Raw genomic sequence first — 16,279 nt, 5'->3', positions numbered from 1 at the left:
AAACCTTTTTCAATTAGCTTTCTGACTTGCAGAAAGGCAGCAATGTTCTTTTTGGGGAGCAGTGACTTTCTCCTTGCAACCCTACCATGCACATTATCATTAGCCATTGTGAGAGAGGCCTTTAGTTGCTTAGAAGTTAACCTGGATTCAATTGTTACTTTGTGGACTATTAGACGTCTTGCTCTTTGACGTATCTTTGTTGGTCAACCATACTTTTTCTACTCACAGATATGTAATACAGGATCATTTTCCTCAATAAATAAGTGACCAAGTATAATATTTTTGTCTTATTTGTTTAATTGGGATATTTGTCTACTTTTAGGACTTGTGTGAAAATCTGATGATCATATTTTTGCAGAAATGTAGAAAATTCACAAACTTTCACACACCACTGTACTGCTGGTTTTCTTAACAGTACGTCCTTTCATCAGACAACTAAATTCACGTGGAAAGGACTGCTGTTGGTTGAAGCATATTAATGCCTTCTTTGCATGTATAAGATGCTCCGTAGAAAGTTCTCCAAGTTTTCCATCTCCAAATTGAGTTTTGACTCCAATCATCCTATTATCAAACTGGCCCAAATGGTTGGATTTAGGATTCTGTGAATAGAGTATAGAATGCACATACGTATGCATTCTGCTGAATAGCAGAAGCACTTTTTTGAATTTCAGGATCCAGGTAGTAGCCCTTTGAAGTTTATTCCATGAGGAGAAGTACTCAATGAATATGCTGACTGGGTCATAGTCTCCAGTCTTTTTTCTTATTTATATATATGACTTGATATATTTATTGGTTCCTCAGGTAAACAGATCCAACTTAATTAAAATACATTTAAAAAATTTTTTTTGCTGTAGGCTGAAGACATTTGGGTGTGAGATCAAAAGATGAATATGAGTTTAGAATTTCAGCTTTTATTTCATGGTGTTTATATGTAGATGTGTTTTAGTGACATAGAACGTAGCACCTTTTGTATCAGACAACCCAATTTGTAAGCAAAAATATTGGAACATGTGACTGAGAAGTGTTTCATGTTACCAAGGTGAGTCCTGTAAGATGGATTGTCTAAACAATAAATCGCTCTGAACATCTACTCTTGATTTTAGACTTCAGTTTCACCTGTGAAAACTGCATTTGTTGTTATAAAGAATGGAAGCCAACATGAAGATCAGAGAGCTGTCTATGGGAGAAAAGCAAACCATTTTGAGAGGCAAATCAGTGTATGTGTGTGTGTGTGTGTGTGTGTGTGTGTGTGTGTGTGTGTGTGTGTGTGTGTGCTTTCAGAGAGTGCCTTGGCACTGTAACAGATTCTTTACTCAAGATCTATAAGATTCACTGGGAGAAAAAAAGTAGTCCACATTGTGTAAGTAGATGCCTTCCCCTTCCCCTTCCTGATGATTGCTTGTCTGAGTCATCAGGGGCTGCTGAAGGAGAGGAGTAGGAGAGGAACAAGAGCAGGCTGAAGAGACACTCTCCTTTTTCTTTTTAGACATCAATGGCATTCTGTTTCTGAGAGAGAAAGGCAGACAGAAACCCATGAGGAAAACAGTGGGACCTTAAGGTGGTCACTGCAAACCAGTTCACTTTTTATTTAATATTATTTGATCATCCTCTGGTTTAAATCATTGTGCATCATATTCACTTTACACCGATCATTCTGTTCAAAATTTCACACACGCCTGGATCTTAATGTATCGTGTTGCCTTCTTGAGCAACAGTGAATGTTTGCACCTGTTGTAATAGTTGTGTACGAGTCCCTCAGTCGTCCTCAGTGTGAAAAGATGAATCTCAACATCATATAGCTACTTTTGGAAATGGGTCAAATATGCAGAAGATGCTGGATAAGCAACAGTGGGCAGTTTAACTGCTCAGGACAAACAAGGGATTCATGAACAACTATCACAAAACATAAACACAGTCGTGGATCATCCAGGTAACGACACACAGTATTGAGAATCAAGCGTATGTAAACTCTTGAACTGGTTCATTTGTGTAAATTTAGTTAGTATTGTGTCTTGTGGAGTATATGTAGACATCTGTTATTTGAAATAGCTTATCCAGGTACTAAATTAAAACAAATGCAATTTTTATGATCCCTCTTATTTAAAAAAAAAGAATATTGCAGATTCTGTAAGGCATATGTAAACTTTTGACCTCAACTGTACATAATTAATCTGTGATCATTAAAATGACTATGCTCAGTTTAGGCAATGTTTTAAGCAATGCAAGCTGTATTCTGTACAAAATGTACTGTATAAATAAGGCATATTAGGAATGCTAATATAGATCTGATGTCCTGGAATATTTTAGGGAATATACTATGGAAAGCCATAGCAGGAAAAAACAATTGTGATAAGGGACCTGGAGTAAACCTGTGCTTACAAGTAACCAGAAGATTCTAAGTTCAAATCCCAGGACTACCAGTGGGCCATTTGTGGCCTCTTTTAACTCCACTATTGTTCAGCTCCATCACTGGCCTGTGACCTAACGTGAAAGAATACTGTGGATTTATGAAGCAGAAACTGAACTAAGAAAGTGTAGAAGTACCTGAGAGAGTAGACAGAGATTATAACGAAGGTGAAAAGGAGACAGACTCCCACTACGCACATCACATTCACCCACATTACACCATCACCGTCAGCAGCAGGTCTAATCTCTGTCACACCAGAAAGAAAGAGAGAGAGAGAGAGAGATGTCATGGACATATATAACTCACAAAGGTGGTTACATTACTGATGCCATGATTTCTTTGCCTTTTAGTGCAGTACCCTCTTGATCAATGACGGACAACAAAATAACACAATTAATTTAAAATAAAATAAAAAACCCATACTGTACCTCATTAAGTATAACTATGAAAAAAACACCTGTATTGGATCTACTTGTTAATTTAGATATGTTTAGTATGTTTGAAAATCATATTTATAACGGGAAAACCTCAAGTTAGTTTTATTTGAGACCTTTGACTCACATAAAGTGTTTAGCAGTGGTGACCTGTCTAAAGGGACAAGTGGGACTCACCCCCATTGGACATTTGGTATGCCCCACCATTTACAGTATCAGCCATTCAACAAGATTGAAAATTTCAGGTCCTACTTCACAACTCCATACATAGGTGACAAGAAAATGGTGCGACATGAAAACAGAGGAGAAAAAAAAAATATATCTACACTGTACTCAGGTGATCAAACACATCACACAGGGAAGCCATTTTTAAAGCTGTTTCAGCTGACATGCTGGAAGTGTTGTACAGTGTTAAAAGAAGATGCTGTAGCAAACGGAACCGATTTATAAGCCAGCTTTGATCCTCCAAAAAAAACATACAAGTATCAATTTCCTTAGTGTAACCTTAATCTTCCTTCTCGTCCTCTGTTTATATAGCGGCCCATCCTCTGTTTATATAGTGGCCCATCCTCTGTTTATGTAGCGGCTTTTCTCTTGTTATAATAAACTAGTTTTATTTGTCTTAATTTATGGGTTTGCGTTGGCTCACTTTCTGTATTGTTCATATTCCTTTCATTAAAGTCAATTAAATGACTGGGTTTCACAAACCTTTCTCAATTATATTCTTAGTCCCTGAACTTGTGAACTAGCATGAGGATGTGTTTGAGAGAGAAACTTCAAAACACTTCTGTAAGTCACTCTGGATGAGGGTGTCTGCCAGATGCTGCAAACCTAATCAAAATAAGCAGTTTAAACATGGCAGTATATTCCATATATAAATGTCCAGTAGTCCTTGCAAATTGTATGATTTGAAGTGGATCAAAGGCGCAAACACACGCACGCACGCACGCACCTAGGCTCTACACCAGGGGTGTCAAACTCATTTTATTTCAGGAGCCACATACAGCATAATTAGATGTCAAGTGGGCCAGGCCAGTAAAATCATAGCATAATTAATCCTATAAATAACAATAAGTCCATGTTTTTCCCTTTGTTTTCATGCAAAGAAGTACAAATATATTAGGAAAATCTTCATATTTAATGAAATATCCTTTTACAAAACATATTATGAACAACCTCAGATTTCTTAAGACAAACATGTGCAATTTGCTTCCGATTATCATTTACATGTGTGTATTACAACTGGTCACAGTCTAATAACAAACAGCAGAAGGCGTATTGCTACCATCTGCTGTTCGGTCTGAGTCCCAGGGATGTGCTCTGACAAAAAACAGTGCTCCCCTAGCGGATAATTTAGGAATAGCATTTTATTAAAATTTTCTAATTTGTGTCTTTTATGAATTTTTTCACTTTCAAAATTCATTGGCCAACGGGCCGTATGTCTGACCCCCCTGCTCTACACTGTCAACCTTGGTTAATGATATGACCTCAAATACAGTTAAAAGGTACATCTAAGTTCACTTAAAATTAGCTGAAAAAAAGTAAAAATATCTTGAATAGTCAAATTTATCTACTATTTCTTATTATAAAATGAAACCAAATCTAAGATTATTCAGCTTATGTTTAGACACATTTTACGATGCTTACTGACGTTTCTTGTTCTGTTGGTAGATAACGTAGCTCCTTTCTAGAAATAAATGCTTAATATTTGCAAAATGATCTGCCAATAGACAGAGACTATTTCAATTTCAAATTACAAAAATAAATAAATAAATAAAATAATAATAATAAAAAGAAAACGTCTAGAAATAGGTTTCATAATCTTATATTAGGCTTCTTATAATCTTTTAATAGGAAATGCTGGATCATTTTGACTATATTCAAGATATTTAACTTGCTAAAATGTCATGTTTTGTAGTGTAGAGTATATACTGTAGATGGTGTTCTTCTACAATCTGACAGTATGTTGCAGTTTATCCCTGTTTCAATAAAAATGCTAGAAATAGCAATGCTTATGGTGCCTTAATTTAAGACATTCACTTATTTTTATTATGCTGTTTGAAGAAATTTTGTCTTATTGTAAGCTTTTTGTTTGTTTGTTTGTTTGTTTTTTTTTTTGCTAATTATTAATATTAGATTAAGGGATAAATTCTTAAAGTCAGATACTGATGCATACTAATTTTAAGTAAGTCTATCTTGAATAACTGAGTTTTCATTGCTTGTAATAAGCACAGCAAACATACTCACCTACTTCATCTTCCAACCCCCCAGAACCTTCAGGAAATATCCACATTGGTCCCTAATACAGTATGCAGATAAGACAGCTCTTAAGTGACAGGGCATGTATATACTGTCCTCAACAATTAATCTGAACAGAATTTGCAGAAAAAGCAAACATTTTTCTGCTTAAACAGACAACACAATTATTAGTACACATTTAAAACTTAATGCATTCTACCTTTCAAACAAAGTAACATGGGCTACTTTACTATAATGACTGATGAAGTTTCTCCAACAGGATTATCCATTAGGAGTTTACATTGGGTATTTGAAAGATTAATACCCCCTCAGGATTACTCCTTTGCATGTCCATGCTTATATATACACGCATGTGCACACAGTAGCATGGTGGTGCAGCAAGTAGTGTTTCTGCCTCACAACACCAGGGTTTCGAGGTCTGTGTGGAATTTCTGGGAGGACTGGCTATTCTAAATTGTTCCTATGTGTGATTAAGTAAATAAAGTTGCAATCAAAATTATTCAACCTCCAATGCAAATCAGGTTTATTGTCACAATTTACAGACTTTCAGCTGTTTTCAATGAACAAATCAAACAAAAGCAATTGAAATAGTTGCGAATGCTTCAAGTTTCCCCAAATTCAACTGAAAATGGAGCTTATAATGACTTTTCCAGTCTCAAAATGATTCAACCCCTTTATGGCAAGCATCTTTAGTACTTAGTGGAGCACACTTTTGCTGTTATGATCTGCTGCAAATGAGATGCAGAGTTTCTGGCAGCGTTCCTGAGGAAGCTTAACCCATCCTACAGGAGCAACGGCCTCCAGTTCAGAAATATTCTTGGGTTTGCGTACTGCAGCCGCCGCCTTCAAATCTCAACAGAGATTTTCTATGGGGTTCAAGTCAGCTGACTGTAATGGCCCTGTAGAATCTTTCAGGACGACTTCTGCAACCAAGCCTTGGTGGAATTTGAAGTATGCTTGGGATCACTGTCCTGTTGGAAGGTCCAATGACGCTCAAGCTTCAGCTTCCTCACAGACGGCATGCCTTTATCTCCTAGGATTTCCTGATACTTAAATTAATCCATCTTATCTTCCACACGCTGCAGGTTTCCAGTGCCAGAGGATGCAAAGCAGCCCCAGAGCAGCCCCAGTGCCTGTTGCCACCAAGTCTTCTCAGAAATCTGCTTGCAGCCATTGATAGCTTCCTTTTTCTGCCTCGTCCAGGTATTTCATGTATTTCCTGCCTCTAGCCAGTTCAGGTATTTCATGTGTTCCAGCTCAAACACACCTGGTGCAACTAATGAATCCCTTGATTAGTTGCATTAGATGTGCTTGAGACATCACATATTTTGCATATTTGTGCTGTTGTGATGGATTCTATTCAGCAGGTTGAATAATTTTGAGACTGGAGAAATCATTATGAGTTGCATTTTCAGTTGAATTCGGGGAAACTACTTGAAGCATTCATTGTGTTGAACTATTTCAAATGCTTTTGTTTGATTTGTTCATTGCAAACAACTTAAAGTCTGTAAATTTTGGCAAAAAACCTGATTTGCAGTGGAGGATGAATAATTTTGATTGCAACTGTATGTGTCTGGTGTCGCAATTAAGGTTTAGAGGAAATGCTAAAACTGGGTCGTGATAATGCACACATCAGAATATAGCCCTCACTGTTCTCAAAACTAATAAGACACTACACCTTCATGCTAACATGTTATCTGGAAGCCTTTTCAGGAGCTTCTAATAATATTAAAACACAAATGTAGCATGAAACCTCTCAGTTCCTCATAGAAGCTAAAGATTGTGACGTGATCACTACCATTTATGTTTTAGAAAAGACTATTGACAGTTTTTGTCAATAGCTTGTTGGAGGCACTGATGACAAAACCTCTACAACTCTACAACTGTGATCCTTAGGGATTTTTTAATCCCCTGTGTGTGTGCGCACGTGTGCGCGCGCTTGTGTGCACATGTGTGTGTGTGTAGAGGTAGAACTTACCAGACTGGTATTAATGTCAGGGGCAACAGTGGTTTCAGGAGCTATAAAGACAGACAAACACACACACTTTTATGTTATAAAGTGGGCTTGTTTTGTTTGTGAATTTGTATCTTATGTCCCCATTTTGATTACTATATGTAATAATTTTGTTATCTTTTCTTTTTCCAATCTTCAACGGTCAAGTTTCAGTGAGTCTGTGCCCATGATAGCCTCAGATTCTTGTTCTTGGCTGACAGGAGTGGAACCTGATGCGGTCTTCTGCTGGCGTATCCCATCCAACTCAAGGTTCGATGTTTTGTGCATGCTGAGATACTTTTCTGCTCACCATGGTTGTAATGAGTGATTATTTAAGTTACTACATCATTCCTGTCTGCTTAAAACAGTCTGGCCATTCTCTTCCGATATCTCTCATCAACAAGGCGTTTCAGCTTGCAGACCCTCCGCTCATAGGATATTTTTTTGTTTAGTGTTTAGCACCATTCTGTGTAAACTCTAGAGACTGAAATACTCAAACCAGCCCATCTGGCACCAACAACCATGATCAAAGTCACAGAGATCACACTTTTCCTACATTCTGATGTTTTACAATATGTGAAAATTACTTGAAGCTCGTGACCTGTATCTGCATGATTATTCCGTTATCAAAAATATTACTTTGTGACATGGCTGCTAATAACATTATATTTATCATTGTTTTAACTAGATTTAAATGTATTATTTAAAGAAGCATCCAAACATGGTTCCTGGTTCGATCCTAAGCTCGGGTTAAGGTCTGTGTGGAATTTATGTGCATGTTCTTCAAGTGGATCTGTTGGTTTCCTCTAGGTTCTCTGGTTTCCTTCCACCTCCCAGAAACATGCCAGTAGGTGGACTGACTATTATAAATTGCTCTTGTGTGTGAATAAATGAATAAGTGCAAATGTATGTCTTTTTGCTGCCCAGTGATGGACTGCTTTAGATGGATTAAGGTTTAGATAAACTGTTAAAACTGGAGTGGTGTTAATGAACATTCAGAAATCATTAGAATAGTCATGACAACTATTTCCATGTTCTCATCACCTCAAAACACAGGTGCTTTTCAGCCTCTCTCTAGCACCTTGGGTGTTTTTGAGATGTATGAAGGTAGCCCTGTCTCCTCCAATGGCTAAAGGCATTCGGATGCTGCTGTATTTCGATGACTGACTTCTATGCACCCCCATTCAAGGCACAGGCCCGCCACCCTCATTGTTCATATTATGACTCTCTGTCTCATGATATAAAAGGGTTCCCTAACACCAAAACAGACAACACAACTCACGGATGATTGGGGTTCTCCCTGTAGAATGCACTGGCCCCGTCATATACACTGTACGGCTTTCACATTTACCACTGAGTCTTACCACAGAATTGCACAGAATTCAACAACCAGGCCACAACTAGGCGGCTTCTCCAGTTTGTACAAGGTTAACAATGCTCCTACCAGTAGCATAAGCTGCTTCATCATGACACTGTTACATGCATTATTCAGGTTATTTAGAAGGGGTGAAAAAGAAAGCTAGTAACGTAAACATCCAGTTGAGTCTCAATACCATGGCATTCATAGATTCTCAATCCGGTATTCGTAGAACCCCAGTTGCATATGTATGTAACAATCATGTAACTAGTGTTTTGTTAGAAAGACATTAAATTAGACAGACATGTAAAATACATAACATGTTAAATACGTGATATTTTAAGGGGAAACATATGGGTGGTGCCGTAAATTTGTATTTGAATATAATCTTATCCATAATCTTAAATGGTGCAATGTTTTTCTGCAAAAACACTCATTTTGTGTTTCGACAACATATTCCGTGTGGATTTGTATAATTGAATCATTGTGTGTAATGTTCATTCTGTTTATTCTATACAATCATTTTGAACTTCCTTGAAGGTGAAGGAGTCATAATTCTGGAGTTGCATGTGGCATGTGTGTGTGCACTGTAATTACCCGTCCATGTGTAGTTATACACAGATCTGGTCCAGTCACTCCACTGTCCATCATACTCATCTTTTGCACGAATCTGAACCTCGTACCGAACATGTGACAGAGCGTCTGAAATCAACCAGAAGAGCTCTGCATCCTCTATGTCTACCTGCTGATACTACAAACACACACACACACACACACACACACACACACACTAAACATACTGGTTCTTTCAGACTGAAATGTTAATGCACATTTACTACGATTTGTTATTTAAGGTCATATACTATACATGCAGAAACCTCAATGTCTCATAAAATGTTTTATGATGTTAAGATATGTTTTTCCCACAAGACTTATGCTCTCATATACAAATATACACAGTAGCAGAATATGAGGGAAAAAAAAAAACACACACACACACACGTGCATACACGTACCTCTTTGGCATGCTCAGGACGATATCTCAGCTGGTAACAAAGGATGTAGTAAAAGCTCTGCTTCCAGGTGGCAGGTAAAGACCAGGAGACCTTCAGCGTGTGAGGCTCACCCTTGACTGACTTTACTACAACTCGAGCTGGAGGATCTGGCTTTACTAGGAGAAAGAGAGCATACAATACAATAACATTATAATCATATCTAGAATATGTATAAAAAAATATTTTGGAAAAAAAAAAAACAAAGAAATACATATACACTCACTGATGTTTTGAGGAATGTAGTTGTATGGAGAACTTGTGGCATTGCCTGCTGTATTAGTCACACACAGTTGAGCTGTATAGGATCTTCTGTCAATCCCTTCACTAGGTAACGCACACCAGCAGCGGGAGTGCTTAACAGAGTACGAACAATTCACACGGGAAATCTTCTCCAATCTGAAAAGGGAGAGAAAGAATGGTTGTAATTCTTCAAAAAAAGACAACCAAAATGTACAGTACCTTTAGTGGGGTGCACTATACATTTCCAGTATAAGAATACAGTGAAAACACTTGATTAATTCAAATACAAATGGCCAGAGGTCTATAAAAATGATGTATTAATGGTGAGAGAGGGCTTTGGACTCTTCACTAACGGAGTGTTGGTATTTAGATCTAAACAGTAGGTCTTAACTACAGTCTTGGGAACTTACTGCCCCCGCAGTTTCCTGTACTCAATGCACCTGATCTAGCTCATCGACGTATTAAGCCCACAGTGAGTTAAGATTAGAAAAAAAACGTAAAGCTGTGTAGCACAATGAACCTTACCAGGCCAATAATATTGTCAATTTTGTTTAAGGGTAGAAGACAGTGCCACATAGCAACTGCTTGCAGAGATACACAGGTTTTGACCTGACAACTATGGTGAATTTTATTATGATGTGTATTATATTAATGGAAGAATATTTCAAATCAAGCAATGATTAACCATAATATTTTTGATGGCAGGCCTAAAAGTTCCCTGCCTGTATACATCTTTATTTTCACAATGATCACACCTTAAAAGTTTCTTTATGTGCACCTGACCATTGACTCCTGAAACCTTATCTTTCTTTTTCTTAGTGCTTAAGAGATTTCACTGAGCAGCACATGCAAATGAGGGCTTTATCCTCACAGTCAACGGACACCAGCTGCACCCTGCATCTTCTTCCAAACACGTTTGCCGTGACAGAGTGTAAAATTCTACAATAATGATCAGAAGGTTGTGAGCCCTCAAGTCAAGCTGTAGGGTTTGAATTGGGTCCTGTATCAGTTGTGTGTGTTTTTCATAAAAAGCCAAATGAATACATGTAAATGTAAATCCATTAAAAAAAAATATTAGGCTCTGTTGTCTCATCGTTTTGATTTCTTATTCACCAGATACTGTAAAGGTCTAATACAATAAGGAAAGTCTAATGAACCTGTACATCAGTGAGACAAAGCAACAACTAATAATTAGATGTCTCATGATATGACTAATCACTTACAAGAATTTAGGGGTTCATAATGGAAAGAATGGAGGATCATGTCCATCTGAACAAAAGCATTCCTGAACATTCACTAACTTTGAATGACTCACTCTCTCTCTCTCTCTCACACACACACACACACACACACACACACACACACACACACACACTCACAGACAGACAGACAGACACACCCTTACCCTTTCCTGAGGAACATGCAACACTGAGGCTGTGGGATGATGGGCTGTCTAGATATCCACTCACACCGGATTTTGCTGATGTGGGATTTCTTGTAGCATGACAGGGTAGGTTTCTCTGGAGGGACTATGAGAGATATAAGAGTGTTTGGGTGGTGTATTTGTCACCAGAATGACACCAGAGGATTTATGCATCATTTGTCATCAATGTGTCAGTGTGTGTGTGTGTATACTTATGTTTCCTTACTGCCAACACTGATTTTAACCGATGAAACTAGTTTGCCTCTCCTATAGCAGCTGTAGTTCCCTGAGTCAGTCAACCGAAGCGCAGGAAGTCTCAAAGCCCCACCATTTTCCACACGCTCTCGCATGAGCTGACCATTCCGGGTCCACCGTGCCTGCCTCTTAATGGACCTGGTCACTCTCAATCCCTCCACCTTCTCGTCATAGTCCTCATCCTCTTCATATTCTGTGGTGGTGCTCCTCTCAGTGCTCAAACCCATTTCCAGGGTTATGCTAAAAGCCCCTCCTTCTTCTGTAACTCTGCCCACACTGTTGGGTTTAGTGGATTGATTAACAGCCTGCAAACCTTGCCCACTTCCCATTTGCACCTTTGCTGAGCTTATAGCCATGTTAGCAGTGGTTACAGATTCACTGACTTTAGCATATACTCCAGTTGCAGTTTGAATTTTGAGCTTGCCTGGTGTGGCAGTGTTCTCAGATTGTAGATTGTGTATTCCAGTAGTACCAGGACTCTCTCTGGCTTTTTGAGATTTCCAATGGCTAGTTACATCTCCTCTTCTCCCAAGTCTCTCTTTGTGTTTTGTACTCATTACTAATGGGACGCTATCCACAGTGACATCGCCCCTGCATCCCAGGATGACCTCTGACCCCACGTTCAAGGTCAGCACACCAGGATAGGATTCTAAGGGAAAATGAACAATTCAAATTAGTCAAATTTTGATATCATTATGTGTACTGTTAAAGAAAAACAGATATCAGATACCTTGCAATAAGGTAACATTCATTCACAAGACCATCAGACTTATTAATAATTGTTATTGATTTACTTTTCTAATACTTTTTTTTTAATTCGCTTTTTCACATTGTTGCTACAATTGTTGTGTGATAGTTGTGTTAATTTCATGCAAGCCTCTTCTACTGTGCTAATGATGATGAATGTTCATTAATTATTTCATTCATTCATCTCCAATAACTGCATAAACCTGAGGTGGGAATACACCCTGGAGTAGTCCCCATGCAATCCTTCTTGACACTGTGAAACCTTTCTTCCTGAGTGTACTGAGGATCTAGACCACACCAGCACTTTTACATTTTAATGATCAGCCTGCAAGCAGGAATAGAGGTGAGCCGTTATTAGGGGTATTACAATAGCCCCTGTACTTGTTCCCCAGTTTCCTGAATTTGCGTGTACAGCGGTTGACTGATTTGTACAGATAAACTGTTAAATTGCACAACAAAGCACCACAGTCTCAGTTCCGTCTTCTGAATGTTACTCTGACTCATCTCCATTTGATCCTTCTATATCACATTCATATGCTCTTTTAAAAAATAAAAGTGACTTTAAATCTAAGAGTATTGAAGTCTTCTCTTAGGTATTTAATACTGATTTTCCGTATTTATCAGATAATTCTGAAAACACAGAAATCAGTATAGTACACAGTTTTTTGACTTTTAGACTGAATGATGAGCAGCTTTACCAGCATTAGGGAAAACCCTAGATGCAAAATAAGTGAAACCTTGGCCTTTGAGAACAAAAAAAATCTGTGTAAATATGACCGCAAACATTATCAGATTTTCCGAAGTCCTAAAAGTAGATGAAGAGAACCCAATTAAACAAATGAGACAAAAGTATTTGAGGAAAATGATCCATTATTACATATCTGTGAGTGGCAAAAGTATGTGAACCTTTGCTTTGAGTATCTGGTGTGACCCCCTTTGTGCAGCAATAACTGCAATTAAACATTTGCGGTAACTGTTGATCAGTCCTGCACATCGACTTATAGGAACTTTAGTCCATTCCTCAGTACAGAACAGCTTCAACTCTGGGATATTTGTGGGTTTCTCACATGAACTGCTTGCTTCAGGTCCTTCCACAACATTTATATTGGATTAAGGTTAGGACTTTGACTTGGCCATTCCAAAACATTAACTTAATTCTTCTTTAAACATTATTTCGTAGAACAACTTGCGTGCTTAGGGTCATTGTCTTGCTGTATGACCCACTTTCTCTTGAGATTCAGTTCATGGACAGATGTCCTGATTTTCCTTTAGAATTCACTGGTATATATATATATATATATATAAAATTGAGAATTCATTGTTCCATCAATGATGGCGAGAAGTCCAGGCCCAGATGCAGCAAAACAGGCCCAAACCATGATACTACCACCACCATGTTTCACAGATGGAATAAGGTTCTTATGCTGGAATGCAGTGTTTTCTCTGAACATAACACTTCTCATCTAAACCACAAATTCTATTTTGGTCTCATCCATCTACAAAACATTTTTATTTTAACCTTCTGGCTTGTCCATGTGATCTTTAGCAAACTGCAGAAGGGCAGCAATGTTCTTTTTGGAGAGCAGTGACTTTCTCCTTGCAACCCTGCCATGCACACCACTGTTGTTCAGTGTTCTACTGATGATAGACTCATGAACATTAACATTAGACAACGTGAGTGGGGCCGTTAGTTGCTTAGAAGTTACCCTGGGTTCCTTTATGAACTCGTGGACCTCCACGTCTTGCTCTTGGAGTGATACTTGTTGGTCTCCACTCCTGGGGAGGGTAACAATGGTCTTGAATTTCCTCCATTTGTACAAAATCTGTCTGACTGTGGATCGGTGGAGTCCAAACACTTTAGAAATGGTTTTGTAATCTTTTCCAGCCTAATGAGCATCAACAACTCATTTTCTGAGGTCCTCAGAAATCTCCTTTGTTTGTGCCATGATACATGAACATGATACATGATCTTCACAACACATGAACATGTGTTGTGAAGATCAGACTTTGATAGATCCCTGTCCTTTAAATAAAACAGGGCACTCACTTACACCTGATTGTCATCCCGTTGATTGAAAACACCTGACTCTAATTTCACCTTCAAATTAAACTGCTAATCCTAGAGGTTCACATACTTTAACCACTCACAGATATGTAATATTGGAACATTTCCCTCAATAAATAAATGACCAAGTATAATATTTTTGTCTCATTTGTTTAATTGGGTTCTCTATCTACTTTTAGGACTTGGGTAAAAATCTGATGATGTTTGAGGTCATATTTATGCAGATATATAGAAACTTCTAACAAACCCACAAACTTTCAAGCACCACTGTACTTAATCATTTTATTATTACACCTACAGTTGGTGAGACAAGTGGCATAGACAGATTAGCAGTCACGCACTATATCCACACACTATGCCTATTTTAGAAAAAGGCAGTTGATATGTAATTATCTTGAATGCATTTAAAAAAAATATATATCTTCATCATATATAAACACACACACCATTTGCTCCATGTTGTGAAACTACTGTATATGACTACTGTAAATTATATTAGCACAGTGAGCACACAACTTGTTTATTCCATAAGCAAACAGCCTGATCATCTTCCTCATTTATCTGTAACAGTAACAGCTGAAATGAAGGCTATCGTTCCTTTACCTTTCCGAGGACATGCTGGACTGTCCTGATCACAATGCACTTTGGCCACACACAGCACAAGTAGAGTAAGTGCAATCGGGACACTCATGGCTCAGTAGTTCACCAAATAATTGCAGTTGACGAGGATCACAAACAGGAACAAGAGAAACATCATGAGAAACATAAAGGATAGATCATTAAATGTCACCTCATTATCCTTTTTTTTTTGACGTTTAAAATCCAGCTCAGTCTGTCAAGCTTAAGCCACTTCTTAAAAATAGCGTTCGGCAGATGGGTGGATGTTTTCCCTTGAAGTTCCTCCCCTCCTCTCCTCCCTCTCTCTCTCACTAACTGTGTGTTTCATAAATTGCATAACAGTGGAGCAGTTTAACCCCTCTTATGCACACAAATGAGACAAATAGGCTGTTCAGACACAGGAAACAGAATGGGAAGGCTGATATGGTATTGAAATGACCTCAGAATATGTCGCATACCTTTAAAATGCTTTCAGAGTTCACAGAACATGATCTAAAAAAAAAAATCTTCATCGTTAAAAATGAAATATATAATAATATAAAAATAAAAAGGCATTTCAGCTGGACCTTGTTTTTACTGAGGCGTATTGACAAACTGTCAGTGTGACATGCTAGACACAAAAACACAGTCCATTTTTAAATACTATTTTAATCATATTCGTCCATTCCCCCAACCCCCCCCCCCCCATTACATCAGACTCCACACCCTCATAATGTAAGGGTTAGATAATAGTTTAATACTTTACAGATGCTGGTTTACAAAGTAACACAATGGCTTGTCTCTTATTGCAATAAACAAATTATTAAACAGTAGTTCAACATCACTACATTTCAACTTTCATAGCAAATCACTACTCTTATGTTTCACTTGTAGGAGGTATGAGGCTTAGATTTATCCCAGACTCAATGAAACAGGTAATGTTGTGTGGTCATGTCATACAATACATACAGCCATGTATTCACCCGTGCACCCAACTCGTCCTAGTACATGTATCTAAGGCCACTTTTAGATAGAGACTGTTACTGGTCCAGTAGACATGAGGTGAGATCCAGTTGGTAAATTTTTTTTTTTTTTTTTTTTTTTTTTTTTAAATGTGTGACTTTCTTTCACAGTTCATTCCTGTAGAATCCAAAAGAGCAGATTTATGGCTCTAAGTAAATGACTCCAGTAGTCCAGCTCAGAGTCTTGGAACACCAATGTGGTGTGATAAATGCGAAAAGGGTTGAGGGTTGAGCGAGAGTCTTATTCCATTTGAGTTCATCTTGCGTTCTCATGGAGAACTGTAGTATTCACACAAACACAAAAAGTGCTTCACACTTGTCCATTGTCACTGGTCCATTGTCTTTACTTGAGCAGCAACTGGATAACAGGCTTTATGCATTCCATTATCCACAGAATCCTCCAATGGTTTATGTATAAGTTCCTA

General features: G+C 38.0%; 1 protein-coding gene across 2 annotated transcripts; it reads right to left on the bottom strand.

The window, feature by feature from the left end:
• Positions 1-1,293: 1,293 nt before the first annotated feature.
• il6r (interleukin 6 receptor) lies at positions 1,294-15,175 on the bottom strand. Of its 2 annotated transcripts, none has more exons than XM_053624168.1 (10): positions 14,839-15,175; positions 11,395-12,072; positions 11,151-11,274; positions 9,729-9,901; positions 9,467-9,621; positions 9,048-9,201; positions 7,079-7,119; positions 5,089-5,140; positions 2,545-2,653; positions 1,294-1,506 (listed from the first exon to the last, which is right to left on the bottom strand). In XM_053624168.1, the coding sequence occupies exons 1-10, from the start codon at positions 14,924-14,926 to the stop codon at positions 1,314-1,316; spliced, it is 1,767 nt and encodes a 588-aa protein (XP_053480143.1). In that variant the 5' UTR covers positions 14,927-15,175; the 3' UTR covers positions 1,294-1,313. The 2 variants fall into 2 exon arrangements, with proteins under 2 accessions (XP_053480143.1, XP_053480150.1); XM_053624175.1 differs by having other exon boundaries at positions 15,026-15,173.
• Between the last annotated feature and the right edge of the window lie 1,104 nt (positions 15,176-16,279).

Source organism: Ictalurus furcatus, chromosome 1 (genome assembly GCF_023375685.1).
Source record: "Ictalurus furcatus strain D&B chromosome 1, Billie_1.0, whole genome shotgun sequence".
In the NCBI taxonomy this organism is placed as follows: Eukaryota; Metazoa; Chordata; class Actinopteri; order Siluriformes; family Ictaluridae; genus Ictalurus; species Ictalurus furcatus.
Note: the sequence above shows the minus strand (reverse complement) of the source record. Positions and strands in the feature narration are given on the sequence as shown.